The sequence below is a fragment of the Vitis vinifera genome, chromosome 18, assembly GCF_030704535.1.
Source record: "Vitis vinifera cultivar Pinot Noir 40024 chromosome 18, ASM3070453v1".
Classification (NCBI taxonomy): Eukaryota; Viridiplantae; Streptophyta; class Magnoliopsida; order Vitales; family Vitaceae; genus Vitis; species Vitis vinifera.
Genome location: NC_081822.1, coordinates 31,618,889 through 31,633,638, shown reverse-complemented (window position 1 = coordinate 31,633,638; position 14,750 = coordinate 31,618,889). Strand labels below are relative to the sequence as shown.

The window sequence follows — 14,750 nt, the reverse complement described above, 5'->3', positions numbered from 1 at the left end:
TTATTTCTATCAATCTTGAATTTTATCTTGAAAATTAATTTATATTAAATAATTTAAAAATGTGAAATTAATTTATTCATTGTTATATTTTTGTTCTTTTTACCAAGAAATGGTTTTAAAATTTTGAATGAAACCAATATATTTTAAAATAAAAAATATAAATTTTTAATTTTAATGTTTCTCTGATAAATTAATTAAGAACTTCAAACAAAACAAACTTTTTCATTTTAAAATGTATTTAAAAAGTGATTTAATATACTCAAATAAAATAAAATCCATAAACGATTTTATTTTTAAAACTTGAAAAAGAAAATAAAATTTATAATGGCTTTGATATTTTTAAAGTTCTTGAAAGATTTCTAAGTCCATACAATATAATTTAATTTTGGAAAATTTAATATGATATGTTTTCAAATTTATGAAAATTTCAAATTTAAAAGAAATTTAAATAATAAGATAATTAAAATTAATTAATTTATTAAAATTTATTTTTTAAGTAATCAAGCATGTTTAAAATGATGATTTTCATTTAAAATATAAATGAAATAATGATATATGTATAAATTTTTATGTTTAAAAATGTTAATAATTTTACATCTAAGTTTTTTTTTTTTTTCAATAAGGAATGCCTCATTGATAAGTTTATTATGATATTTTTATTTTTTTAATAATATATTAAATAGAATATGAAAACTAAAATAATTAAAATTAATTGAATTTAAATTAAAATTTAGGAAGGAGGAATAAACTATATATTAAATTGCCCCATTGGTTTGGAAGTTTGCTTTGATATGGGATATTGGGTTGGATCCCTTAAAAGGGGAAAGGACCCTTGGCAATTGTATTGAGAGGCTTTGACAGGTTCTGTGGTGGGTGGGTCCTTCTTTATTATTTTTTTAAAAGCCACCGACCTCCCCACTTATTACTCTTGATATCTAACTGGCAAATCTCATGCTTATGCATTGGGACCCCGAAAAATGGAAAAAGGATCACATACTTGCATTTCTATCAATCTTGAATTTTATCTTTAAAAATAAGAAATTAAGTTATTTATTTTTATATTTTTGTTCTTTTTACCAATAAAAAGAAATAATGATATATGAATATATTTTTATGTTTGAAAATGCAAACAATTTTATATTAATATTTATTTATTTAAATAATGCAAGACTCATTGATAGGATTGTTATGATATTTTTATATTTTTAATAATATATTAAATAGAATATGAAAAAAAAAATAATTAAAGGGGGAAGGACCCATGGCAATAATATTGAAAGGCTTTGACTGGTCAAAGAATACCAAAATAAAAATCACTGTGCTTAATATATTTTCTCCCGGAAATCTCTCCATTTTATATCATGTCCAAGCCCACCGAAGCTCGATATATCATGGAAATATTGTCATTTTCGGTACGTAAATGCTAGGAAATAAAGTTGCTTGTGGGTGGGTCCTTTCTTAAATAATTACTTTCATAACTATTTGAAATCATTTTCTCTAATATTCTTGACCTGTCTTCCACCTTTCGTTATAATATTTGATCGTACTATTCACACATTAAACATCTATTTGCCTCTTTGTTCTCAATTATTCCCATCACTCAACTCCTGGACGATATTAAAATTAAAAAAATATAAATTTTATAATATTTATAAAATTCTTTTTCAACCCAATTTTAATTAAAAAAAAATATTATTTAACTTACAACATTTCACAAATTTATTTTTATGGATAAATTTTAGTGACGCGTGATATGATTATCCTGTGTTAGGAAATCACTCAATAAGTTTGTTGATTTTTTCTTTCGGAAATTTTCATTAAACAAAAGGACTTCAAATCAAACATGACTTCATGCATTACATTTGCTAAGTAGTATAAATTATTTTTAAAATAATTTAAAATTCAAAATTTGAGCCAATTAATATCACAATTTCTCGGATCAAAATTAATTCAAAATGATTATATTATTATTTTTTCTACATATGACAATATTTCTACTAATATTTTAACTAGGCAATTTAACATTCCTTTTAAAATAATTAAGATTTTATGTGAAATTTTAAAATATTATGATTCATCGTTATAAAAAATTTCAATGTTATTATTCATTTTTAATGAAAAATAATATAATAAAATTTATCTAAAAAATTTATGGTTTTAGAAACTTTTTATAATTGATAAAGTTTTAAAAATTATATATATATTTTTTTAAAGGATTATTGAGTTTGAAAAGTTGAAAGAATGTAAAAATTGTAAAATAAAAGGAGGGATACATTTAGCAATACAGATGGGTTTGTAAAGTGAAAAAGAAAAACTTAAAAACATAAATAAGTTTATAAAGTATCTTACCACATTTATTATAAAAATAATGTTGTATTTAGTTTGAATGTATTTTAGGGTATAAAATAACTAATGATATATGTATGATTATTTTTTAATTTATTTTAAAATTTTTATATATATAAATTTTTAAATAATTAATATACAAAAAACATAAAAGATTATTTACCGTAAATCATTATTACGGTTTTTACATTTTCATAATATGTTAAATGAAATTTAATAATAAGATAATTAAAATTAATTAATTTATTAAAACTTTTAATTTTTTTTAGAATCAAGCATGTATTTAAAATGATGATCTTTATTTAAAATAAAAAAAAATAATGCTATATGCATATGTTTTTATGTTTAAAAATGTTAATACTTTTATATCCAAGTTTATTTTTTTTAATAAAGAGAGACTGATAAGATTATTATGATATTTTTATATTTTCAATAATATATTAAATAGAATATAAAAAAAATGAAATAATTAAAATTAATTGAATTTAAGTTAAAATTTAGGAGGGAGGAGTAAACTATTAATATGGTTTGAAAGCCTTAAATTATAATTATTGGGTTGGATCCCTTAAAGAGAAAAGGGCCCATGGCAATAGTATTGAAAGACTTTGACTAGTCAAAGGAAAGGTCGTGGCCATAATACGAAGGAATACCAAAAAATTGAAATTTTAGTTTAAGGCTTTGATTAGTCAAAGAGGAAAGGACCTATGGCAATTGTATTGATAGGCTTTGACTGGTCAAAGGAAAGCGCCAATGGCCATAATACCAAGGAGGAAAATGTATCGCCGAAATATCGTGTGTCGGAGGGTATCGACACGATATTTCTTGGAGAAATATCGGTCCAGCGATATTTCGGCATTTATCGCGAGAAATCGGGAAATCGCCGATTTCTCGCGATATATCGGTCATTTGGCGATAAATCGGCGATTTTTCTCCGATATATCGCGTGGTCAACGCGGGTCAACGAAAGTTATACCCGCTACTCCCATTTTGCTTGCTGCTGAGAGGATTTGAACCCCAAACCAAAAGGTTTGGGGTTCACCCGCTTACCACTTGGGCTAAGTAGCCCTTTGATAAATAATATGCAACACTTATATATATACTTAAATTCATTATATAAAGAAAATATAAGAATATTTTAAAGAGCAAATTAATTATAATTATTTTATAATTAAATACAAAGTCTTTTAATTAATTACCAAAAATATAAAAATTATATAATTTTCTTCATAATGTTTTTAATATCATTAATAATTAATTAAATATTAAAAAATTATATATATATATATCATTATTTATTTTACATTGTTTAATACAATTGAATTAAATGGATCATATTTTAATACTAATATATATTTTAAAATTAGACATATTATAATCAAATATCATAATATTAGGTGTAATTTAATAATAAATGTACACTTATAAAATTCATATTTTTATCGATGCATACGATATTATTATCAAATATGATAAATCATGTTATACATATATCAAAATTTTCAATAAAATAACTTTAAAATGTCTATTATACTTCTAATTATATTATTAAGAGGTTTTCTTTACATTTTCATGAGTTTTTAACAATTTTAAGCACCAATATTTTTTTCCAAAATATCCGCCGATATATCTCCGATATATCCAAAAATATCTCCGATATATCCGATATATCCGTAAAATCGAAGTACCGATATATCCGTGATTACCGATATTTTCATCCTTGCATAATACCAAAAACTGAAATTTTAATTTAAGGCTTTTACGGGTTTTGTGGTGGGTGGGTCCTTCTTTATATTTTTTTTAAAAGCCACCGACCTCCCCACTCATTACTCCCTTGACATTTAACTGACAAATCACATGCTTATGCATTGGGACCCAAAAAATGGGAAAATGATCACCTGCTTGCCTGTATTGGGAAAATCGATTTTTACTTACAATCCAACCACCCCACAACCACAAAAAAAAAAAAAAAAAGGAAAAAGTTTTGCTTACCCAAAGATGCTGTCGGCATATCAAGTATTGACTCAGCACAAGTTCTTCCTCAACTCTCTCTAAGCTTTCATCCAGAAACTGTCCAACAATGGCTTCCTCTACCCAAAAACCCTCTTCTTCTTCTTCTGCCTCAGTCCGTAAATATGAGTTCGAAGTGTTCTTGAGTTTTAGAGGTGAAGACACCCGCAACAATTTTACGGATCATTTATTCGTAAATTTGGGTCGGATGGGGATTAAGACTTTTAGAGACGATCAACTTGAAAGAGGAGAGGAGATCAAATCAGAACTTTTGAAAACTATTGAAGAATCAAGAATTTCCGTAGTTGTGTTCTCAAAAACCTATGCTCATTCCAAGTGGTGTTTGGATGAGTTAGCGAAGATCATGGAGTGCAGGGAAGAAATGGAACAAATGGTCTTTCCGGTGTTCTATCACGTGGATCCTTGTGATGTGCGAAAGCAAACAGGGAGCTTCGGAGAGGCATTTTCCATTCATGAAAGAAATGTAGATGCGAAAAAGGTGCAAAGGTGGAGGGATTCCTTGACTGAAGCAAGCAATATAAGCGGTTTCCATGTGAATGATGGGTAACTTCAACTTCCTTAATTTGTGCTTTTGATTTAATTAAGTTGTAAGGATTTAGTGGTCTTAAATCATGAATTAACAAGTTAATAATTTTGTATAGTAAAGCTTGCTTTGTGATCTAATTAACACTAGGCTCAAAACTTGTTGCCTTCTCATTATCTGTAAAATGCTCAATATATTGGGTTCTTTTAATACTTTTTACATCCTATTACTTTGGTTATATTGACAAAACCAAGTAAATATCACTAAATTTACTTTATATTTGTGATCTCTTGCAATTCATTATGACTCATGAAGTGTTAATTTGTACTTTATAATTGGCAGGTATGAGTCAAAGCATATTAAGGAAATTATTAACCAGATTTTTAAAAGATCAATGAATTCTAAGCTTTTGCACATTAACGATGATATAGTTGGGATGGATTTTCGCCTAAAAGAACTAAAGTCATTGTTAAGTAGTGACTTGAATGACACTCGTGTGGTTGGGATCTATGGAACTGGTGGAATTGGTAAAACTACCATTGCCAAGATTGTTTATAATGAGATCCAATATCAATTCACTGGTGCTAGCTTTCTTCAAGATGTCAGAGAGACATTCAACAAGGGTTGTCAACTTCAACTACAACAACAACTTCTTCATGATACAGTGGGGAATGATGAAGAGTTTAGCAATATCAATAAAGGAATCAATATAATAAAGGACAGACTTGGCTCAAAAAAGGTTCTTATTGTAATTGATGATGTGGATCGGTTGCAACAATTAGAGTCAGTGGCTGGAAGTCCTAAATGGTTTGGTCCAGGAAGTACAATTATCATTACAACTAGAAACCAACATCTGTTGGTTGAGTATGGAGTGACTATATCACATAAGGCTACAGAATTACATTATGAGGAAGCTCTTCAACTCTTCAGCCAACATGCCTTTAAACAAAATGTTCCTAAAGAAGATTATGTAGACCTCTCAAATTGCATGGTACAATATGCTCAAGGTCTCCCTTTAGCCCTTAAAGTTCTAGGTTCTTCTCTTCAGGGCATGACAATAGATGAATGGAAAAGCGCATCGGATAAATTGAAAAAAAACCCTATGAAGGAAATTAATGATGCGCTTAGAATAAGTTTTGATGGGCTTGATCCTTCTCAAAAGGAGGTTTTCCTGGACATTGCGTGTTTTTTCAAAGGTGAATGCAAAGATTTTGTGTCAAGAATATTAGATGGTTGCAATTTATTTGTAACATGCAACATAAGAGTTCTTTGTGATAGATGTCTAGTAACTATCTTAAACAACGTCATACAAATGCATGACTTGATACAAGAAATGGGTTGGGCAATTATTCGTGAAGAATGTCTTGGAGACCCCTGCAAATGGAGTAGATTGTGGGATGTAGATGATATTTATGATGCATTTTCTAAACAAGAGGTATGAATTAAATGCTTAATATAGTTATTTAAATGCTTATAATCAATTTTTTAGTGGTTAATTGACTATATAATTGTAGTTAGGATTTTTATCTTGTGTTATTCCCTTATTTTTCCTTATTGTTTTCCAGGAGATGCAAAATATTCAAACCATATCTTTGGACTTGTCTAGATCAAGAGAAATACAATTCAATACAAAAGTGTTTTCCAAGATGAAGAAACTTAGGTTGCTTAAAATCTATTGCAATGATCATGATGGTTTGACGAGAGAGGAGTATAAAGTGCTTCTTCCTAAAGACTTTCAATTTCCTCATGATTTGAGATATCTTCATTGGCAAAGATGCACTTTGACGTCTTTACCTTGGAACTTTAATGGAAAGCACCTGATTGAAATCAACTTGAAGTCTAGCAACGTAAAACAACTTTGGAAAGGGAATAGGGTATGATCATTATTTAATGTTTTTTTTCTTTATAATAATTTTCAATTTTTTATTTTTTTTATTAACAAAATGTCTTCTGTTATAGCGTCTTGAAGAATTAAAGGGCATTGATCTAAGTAACTCAAAACAATTGGTCAAAATGCCAAAATTCTCAAGCATGTCGAATTTGGAGAGACTGAATCTTGAAGGTTGTATAAGCTTGCGTGAACTTCATCCATCTATTGGCGATCTCAAAAGTTTGACTTACTTGAATTTAGGAGGATGTGAACAGCTCCGAAGTTTCCTATCCAGCATGAAGTTTGAATCTCTTGAAGTTCTTTATCTTAATTGTTGTCCAAACTTGAAGAAGTTTCCTGAGATCCATGGGAATATGGAATGTTTGAAGGAGCTTTATTTAAACAAGAGTGGGATCCAAGCACTACCAAGTAGCATTGTGTATTTAGCATCTCTTGAAGTCCTTAATCTCTCATATTGTTCAAATTTCAAGAAATTTCCTGAGATCCATGGGAATATGGAATGTTTGAAGGAGCTTTATTTCAACAGGAGTGGGATCCAAGAACTACCAAGTAGCATTGTGTATTTAGCATCTCTTGAAGTCCTTAATCTCTCAGATTGTTCAAATTTCGAGAAATTTCCTGAGATCCATGGGAATATGAAATTTTTGAGGGAGCTTTATTTAGAAAGATGTTCAAAGTTTGAGAAATTTCCGGATACATTTACCTATATGGGACATTTAAGGGGGCTTCATTTACGTGAGAGTGGTATTAAAGAACTCCCAAGCAGCATTGGGTATTTGGAATCTCTTGAAATTCTTGACCTCTCATGTTGCTCCAAATTTGAGAAATTCCCAGAGATCCAAGGGAATATGAAATGTTTGTTGAATCTTTTTTTAGATGAGACTGCTATTAAGGAACTCCCAAATAGCATTGGGTCCTTAACCTCTCTTGAAATGCTTTCTCTTAGAGAATGTTCAAAGTTTGAGAAATTTTCAGATGTATTTACCAATATGGGGCGTTTAAGGGAGCTATGTCTATATGGGAGTGGTATTAAGGAACTCCCAGGCAGCATTGGGTATTTGGAATCTCTTGAAGAACTTAACCTCAGATATTGCTCAAACTTTGAGAAATTTCCAGAGATCCAAGGGAATATGAAATGCTTGAAGATGCTTTGTTTAGAGGATACTGCTATTAAGGAACTCCCAAATGGCATTGGGCGCTTGCAGGCCCTTGAAATTCTTGATCTCAGTGGTTGCTCAAATCTTGAGAGGTTTCCTGAGATTCAAAAAAATATGGGGAATCTATGGGGTCTTTTTCTAGATGAGACTGCTATTAGAGGATTACCCTACTCAGTAGGTCATCTCACCAGACTTGAACGCTTAGATTTGGAAAATTGTAGAAACTTGAAAAGTCTTCCAAACAGTATATGTGGGTTGAAATCCCTCAAAGGCCTCTCTCTCAATGGTTGTTCAAATCTAGAGGCTTTTTTAGAGATCACGGAGGATATGGAACAATTAGAAGGCCTTTTTTTATGTGAGACGGGTATCTCAGAGCTGCCATCATCAATTGAACATCTGAGAGGTCTTAAATCCTTGGAATTGATCAATTGTGAGAACCTTGTGGCTCTTCCCAATAGCATCGGTAATTTGACATGTCTTACTAGTCTTCATGTTCGTAACTGTCCAAAGCTCCACAACTTGCCTGACAATTTGAGAAGCCAGCAATGTATCTTAACGTCGCTAGATCTAGGTGGTTGCAATCTGATGGAAGAAGAAATCCCCAGTGATTTATGGTGCCTATCCTCACTGGAATTTTTAAACATAAGTGAAAACCATATGCGTTGCATACCTACTGGCATCACTCATCTTTGTAAGCTTCGTACCCTTCTCATGAATCATTGTCCGATGCTTGAAGTAATTGGAGAGCTTCCATCAAGTCTAGGATGGATAGAGGCACATGGTTGTCCATGCCTGGAAACTGAAACTTCTTCAAGTCTACTCTGGTCTTCTTTGCTCAAACACTTGAAATCACCAATTCAGGTATCATTTTCATGGCATAATTATCAACCGCCCTTCCCCAACCCCACCCCCCTTTTTTTTCAAAAAAAAAGCATGAGATTTACATGACATTTTTTTCTGCAGCGGAGATTTAATATTATCATTCCAGGAAGTAGTGGAATACCAGAGTGGGTAAGTCATCAAAGAATGGGATGTGAAGTAAGTGTGGAGCTTCCAATGAATTGGTATGAAGATAATAACTTGTTAGGATTTGTTTTATTCTTCCATCATGTTCCCCTTGATGATGATGAATGCGTGAGAACATCTTATTTTCCTCAATGTGAATTGGCGATATCCCATGGTGATCAATCTAAACGACTGGATAATATTCATTTTCATCCTCATTGTAAAAGATACTGCATTGAAGGTATATCATGTAGCAGCGAACGCTACGACAGTGGTAGCACATCAGATCCAGCACTGTGGGTGACGTATTTCCCGCAGATTGGCATTCCAAGCAAGTATCGATCCAGAAAGTGGAACAACTTCAAGGCTCACTTTTACAATCGTGTCTATAATGCCTCTTTTACATGTGGCGAAAACGCATCCTTTAAAATGAAAAGTTGTGGGATACATCTCATATATGCCCAAGATCAGAAGCATTGGCCTCAGCCGTCGGGAAAAAGGCCTGCTAATAGAGAAGATCACTCATCCAAGGAAAAATTCTCTAGTTTCCAAAGGATCAAGGGTTTCTTTAACCTCTAGCAAGGTATGTGTTCTCTCTCTTCTTTTTTCATTCACTAGTGAATATAATATTTATTAGATGGAATTAGCAAAAAAATGAAATATCTAGAAAACATTTGAAATCATAACCCAGCTGATATATTTTTTTTTCTTTTCTTTTCATGATTTTATTTTAATCATGTGTTCTTAATTATCCCAAAATTTTAGATCCCATAGTTTCGCCAATTTACTATTGATAATGATGCTACATTTATATTATATTGTTAGAAATAAATTTTAAATAAAAATTTTATCAATTTAATTATTTCAAAAATGATTCTTAAAATTTATTAGTAAAATTATTGAATTTTTTAAAGTTTTGTTAAAAAAAATGTGAAATTCTTTAAAATTTATGGTCACCTTTCTTGCTATTTTTTAAAATTCGTTTGAAAATATTGTTTGAATTTTTGTTAATTTTTAAACAAAATTTTAAAAAATTATGTATTTTTGTCGTTTCATTTCATACTTTATATCTTCTTTTCTTTCATAAATAATATCAATAATTAAAACTTTTCTTTATCTATTTTGTTGTTTCATTTTTTATTTTATATATTTTTTCTTTCATAACTAATATCAATAATCACTTATTTTGTTAAATGATAAAGCACTTCATGAAATGTAAAAAAATTTGTATGTTTATTATATTTCATGTTTTTTTTATGAAAAAAAAAAAAGAATTTACTTTGCCCCCTACTTATCTAACTCAACCACTCCTTTAAGGCCATATCAAGATTGTTTGAAACATGTAACTTACATGCTTCTCAGTTTATGTCTATATTTTTTTTATTTACTCATTACAATACAATAAAAGGTTTTTATGAAAAGAAATCATACTAAAAAAAAATGAAGATATCTGTGGTTTCCAACTCTACTCCATAAGGTTTAAAATATTTAGAAGAATTAATGGAAAAAAATATATAGACATATTTTAAAATGATTACATGCTTGGAAGAATATAGAGTTCAATACAGAATTAGATATGGTCAGGAAATTCAAATTTCTTTTTTCCTTTTTATGTATTTATTTTATTTTATTTTATTTTATTTTTAATTATTCCAAGTGTTTATGAAATTTGGAGATCCTGTATTCTTAGGCCAATCTAAAGTTAAAACTCCTTTATTTTTTCTAATAAATATCTTAGAACCTATCAAAGTTTTATCTTTGGAATGAACTAATGAATTTAGAAAGAAAAACCATATTACCGTAGCTGTTTTGGTAGGCCAGAGTTTTTGTTTGAATTAATTAAAATTTTTATTTAGAGCTTCATTTTTTAATTGGTAGACCAAAACAATTATCATATGTTTTTCAATTACATAGCATGAATTAATATTTATTTTGCTCTTTGTTTCATTTCTAAAGATGAAAAAGCACAGGATAATTATTGTCATAATATGCTCATTAAACTATGACTAACCATTGGTCAGGTTGCGCATGGAAACTAGACTAACTATTGGTTATGGAATTGGAAGGATGGTAGAGATGCGGTATTGAACCAGAATGAGAATGCCATAAAAGAGACACTTTGTTTGGATTGTGGATTTTTATTTATATGTTTTTAAGCATGTATAATGTGAATTAGTAATTTTAATTTGTATGTTTTTAAGTATGGATAATTTGAATTGTTGATTTTAATTTGTATGCTTTTAGGTATGGATAATTTTATTTATTTGAAATTATTTACAAGCATTTTCAAGAATGATTTTGAAACAATGATAAATTATCCTCATTTATCTATTAAGATCATATGCATAGTGACCAAAGTAGCTTCAATTATTTAGCAAGACTAGCTTATAAACTTTTTGTTCTACAAAAGTTATGTACCATATTATTAAATTTATATATAAAAAAAATATCAGGATGATAATTTTGATGTAACATGATAACACGACTAAAATATGGCATGAATATTAGCATATTGGAGTGTAGTCATTTTCATCTTATAATAATCTCAATCCATACAAACCATTTATTTAGGCATATTCATTTTCTTTAATTTTTCATAAAAAAAAAAAAAAAATGAGGATACCATATTTCCCTCGATTTTAATGTATATGTGTCTAAGTGCCCTCCGGCTTACTAATTCCATGTTTTGTAAAAAAGGAAAATAATAGCTATTTATATATGAAATCCAATAACTTGCATGGACCATAAATTTTATATTTTTAAAAATTACTTTCAAGATTTTTAAAATTTGAGGTAGTCAATTTTTTTTTTTTAATACCTAATTTTGTATAAGAATTGATTTTTTAAAATTATTATTTTTTCAAGATAAATTTATGAGAGCTCCTACATTTTATATAGGACTATAATTTTCCACACTTGCTCTTGTTTTATGATTAAATTATTCAACTTTCTATAATAATAATAAAAAAAAAAAAACCAAGGGGTATTATAAACTCTAATTGGGAGAGACACTTACTTCTCTTATTAAATAAGGAAGTCGCCTTTAAAAATTTTAATACATAAATGAAAAAATAAAAACATGATAAATGTAATATTAAAAGAAAAGAAAAGAACAGAAAATGTACAAGCATTTGGTTTCTTAACCACCTTTACTAGCCACCTCATAGGAGTGGAAGAAATTAAAATTAAAATTTTATTTTTTTAAAAAATGAAAAAAAAATGTTTTTATTTAATCATTAATTATGGGACTACTTTTATTTTCCGGGATGATTTTGAAGATGATAGAATGACCAACCAACTCATCATCCCATAATGTAAATTAGTTTACAACAATTAATGACATCATTTATTTTTTTAATAGAAAAATAATTAGTTATCCTACGTAATTTTTTGAAGCATCTATGATTTAGCATTATGTATAAATATAATATACACTTAATCTATTTGAAAATTAAAAGTTTATTATAATTTTGTATGATGTGTTGATTTTGTTTCAATCCAAACAAGAAATACTAAAATAAAAAAATAAAAAAATTACTAGCACATGAAGCTTGATTGCTCTCTTTCTACGCGCGTTTAAGCATTATAAAACTTTGGATTCTATTATAAAATAAAAATAGATTTAAAGGAAATAAATTATTTTTATACATCACTTCAAACTCATTTTATTTAATTTAATACTTTTATATAAAAATAAATCATTTAAAAATATATAAGTTTTTAATTAATTTTAATTATATTTTTTTATTTTTTATAATAAAATCAAATATGAGAAAATAATTTTCTTTATTTATTACAATTCTTAAACCAAACATAGCATTAACAAATCAAATGAAAAGATTTTGAATTTTATAATTGATAATAACAGAAGAAAAAAAAACACACACTTACTTAAATTTTATTATTTTAAGAATGAGAATCATATTAAAAATAAAGCTAAAAAAAGGTGGATTTTTTTTTCTTATAGTAATCATCTATTGAAAATTTTGTGTAAGTATACATAAATTCATTTTATGATAGAATTAAGGCATTGCAAAATCTTGACTCTAGTGCTATCATTTTTACTTTAAAAAAAAAAAAAAAAAAAAAACTTCTCAATTATTTCCTTCCTACCTACCAAAATTAAAACTTCCTATTTTATTTTCATCATTTTAAAATATTTTGTAAAGTAATGCCTATTGGAGTTGAGAATTTCTTGAGCAATAGTCCTATTCTTATCGCGCGCTTCCTTATCCTTGCCACACAGGGCTCACTCAGTTTTACCCCGGAATCACCTCCTCCAATTATTAAGTTACCTAGGGTTTTCTAGAAAATGTAATATTTCTCATGTTACAATCCTTTTTTTTTTTTTTTTTCTGCTTTTTAGACTTGCCAGTTGTATTCATATACCTTTTAGCTACCGATAGGTGTGGAGATCATGGGGACACTTTTTAGCCACTTCAAGCAATTACTGCCCCAAGCGTTAATTGCCTTCACTACTTCTTGTGGGTTGTTCTCCCACATTTTATTTTCCACTTTACTTGTTGGGCTATTTAAGTAAGTCGGGCAATTAGGCTAAATGGGCTTTTAATCGAGGCCCAAACTGGCCCAAATCAGCAGATAGTTCTTTAGGTAGGCCCGTTTATCCCCATTTACCATGGTGCCCACAATTGCCCTCAATTTTTCGTTGACCCTTAGCTGAGGTCAAACGGAAAATTCTTTTTCATTTAAGTGGGAATATATTTTCCTTGATTTTCCAGACCTTGGAATTTTTTTGTATTGGACACTCAAACCAATGTACCTTCAAGCCTCCTTTGGGGGTTTCTTTTGCCTCCTACCGATGACACACATACCATGCCTTTTCAAATTTCAAAAGTTATGACATCCTTCCTTTTGGAGTCTCAATAACACTATTACCACACCACGACATTCTTGTTTTTTCCTCTTCCATTAGCATCAAGCTACCAATCTTGTGTTATCGGTGTTCAAGTGAGGAAAACCCACCTCTTTCTTCATCTTTATATACTAATTCCAGTTTTCGTTCTATTTACTCCATTTACATTCATGTTTTCTTGGATAAAGAGTTCTCTTCTTTGTTCGATTCCTCGAACTTTGCATGAAAGTGCACTCAAAAGTCCTTTTCTTAGGTTTCTTTCTCCCTTCCTTTCCCTACTTGCAACACGAACCCTTATAGAATGTGGAAGCAATATGAAGGTTCTACGAAAAGGAAAAGACCCCAGAAGGGTTCCTCATCCGACAACACAGCCTGCACTTTAGTTTGTATTGTGGATGATATGATCGGCTTTTAACAAAAAAAAATGCATAATTTATATTTTTTATTATGGCAAAATTTATCATTATTTATTGAAATAATTATTATCTCTTTATTTATACTTATTCCTTATAATTTAACATACGTTTTCAAGTAATTGAGATTTTATGTGAAATTTTGAAATATTATGATTCATCCTTATAAAAAAATTCAATGTTATTATTCATTTTTAATGAAAAATATAATAATAAAATTTATCTAAAAAATTTATGGTTTTAGAAACTTTTTATAAAAGAAAAAGTTTTAAAAATTAATTTTTTTTTAAAAGGAATATTGAGTTTGAAAAGTTGAAAGAATATAAAAATTGTAAAACAAAAAGAGGGATACATTTAGTAACATAGATGGTTTGTAAAGTGAAAAATAAAAACTTAAAAATAAAGAAGAGGGGTACGTCGAGTAACATAAATAAGTTTATAAAGTATCTTACCACATTTATTATAAAAATAATGTTCTATTTAGTTTGAATGTATTTTAGGGTATAAAATAATT

At 28.7% G+C, this 14,750-nt stretch overlaps 1 protein-coding gene across 2 annotated transcripts in view; it reads left to right on the top strand.

Annotated features, from left to right (window-relative positions):
• The first annotated feature begins 4,072 nt into the window (after positions 1–4,072).
• LOC100248194 (disease resistance protein RPV1) overlaps positions 4,073–14,750 on the top strand; it is a 46,927-nt gene continuing 36,249 nt past the window's right edge. The window contains exons 1-6 of one of the 2 annotated variants that reach the window (XM_059734641.1): positions 4,073–4,917; positions 5,240–6,332; positions 6,463–6,771; positions 6,857–8,806; positions 8,909–9,533; positions 10,972–11,185. In XM_059734641.1, coding sequence (XP_059590624.1) covers positions 4,424–4,917; positions 5,240–6,332; positions 6,463–6,771; positions 6,857–8,806; positions 8,909–9,529 — 4,467 coding nt within the window. In that variant the 5' untranslated portion in view covers positions 4,073–4,423 and the 3' untranslated portion in view covers positions 9,530–9,533; positions 10,972–11,185. Of the gene's footprint in view, positions 4,918–5,239; positions 6,333–6,462; positions 6,772–6,856; positions 8,807–8,908; positions 9,534–10,971; positions 11,186–14,750 lie in introns of those variants that run through there. The other variant, XM_019216779.2, reaches the window with a different exon arrangement.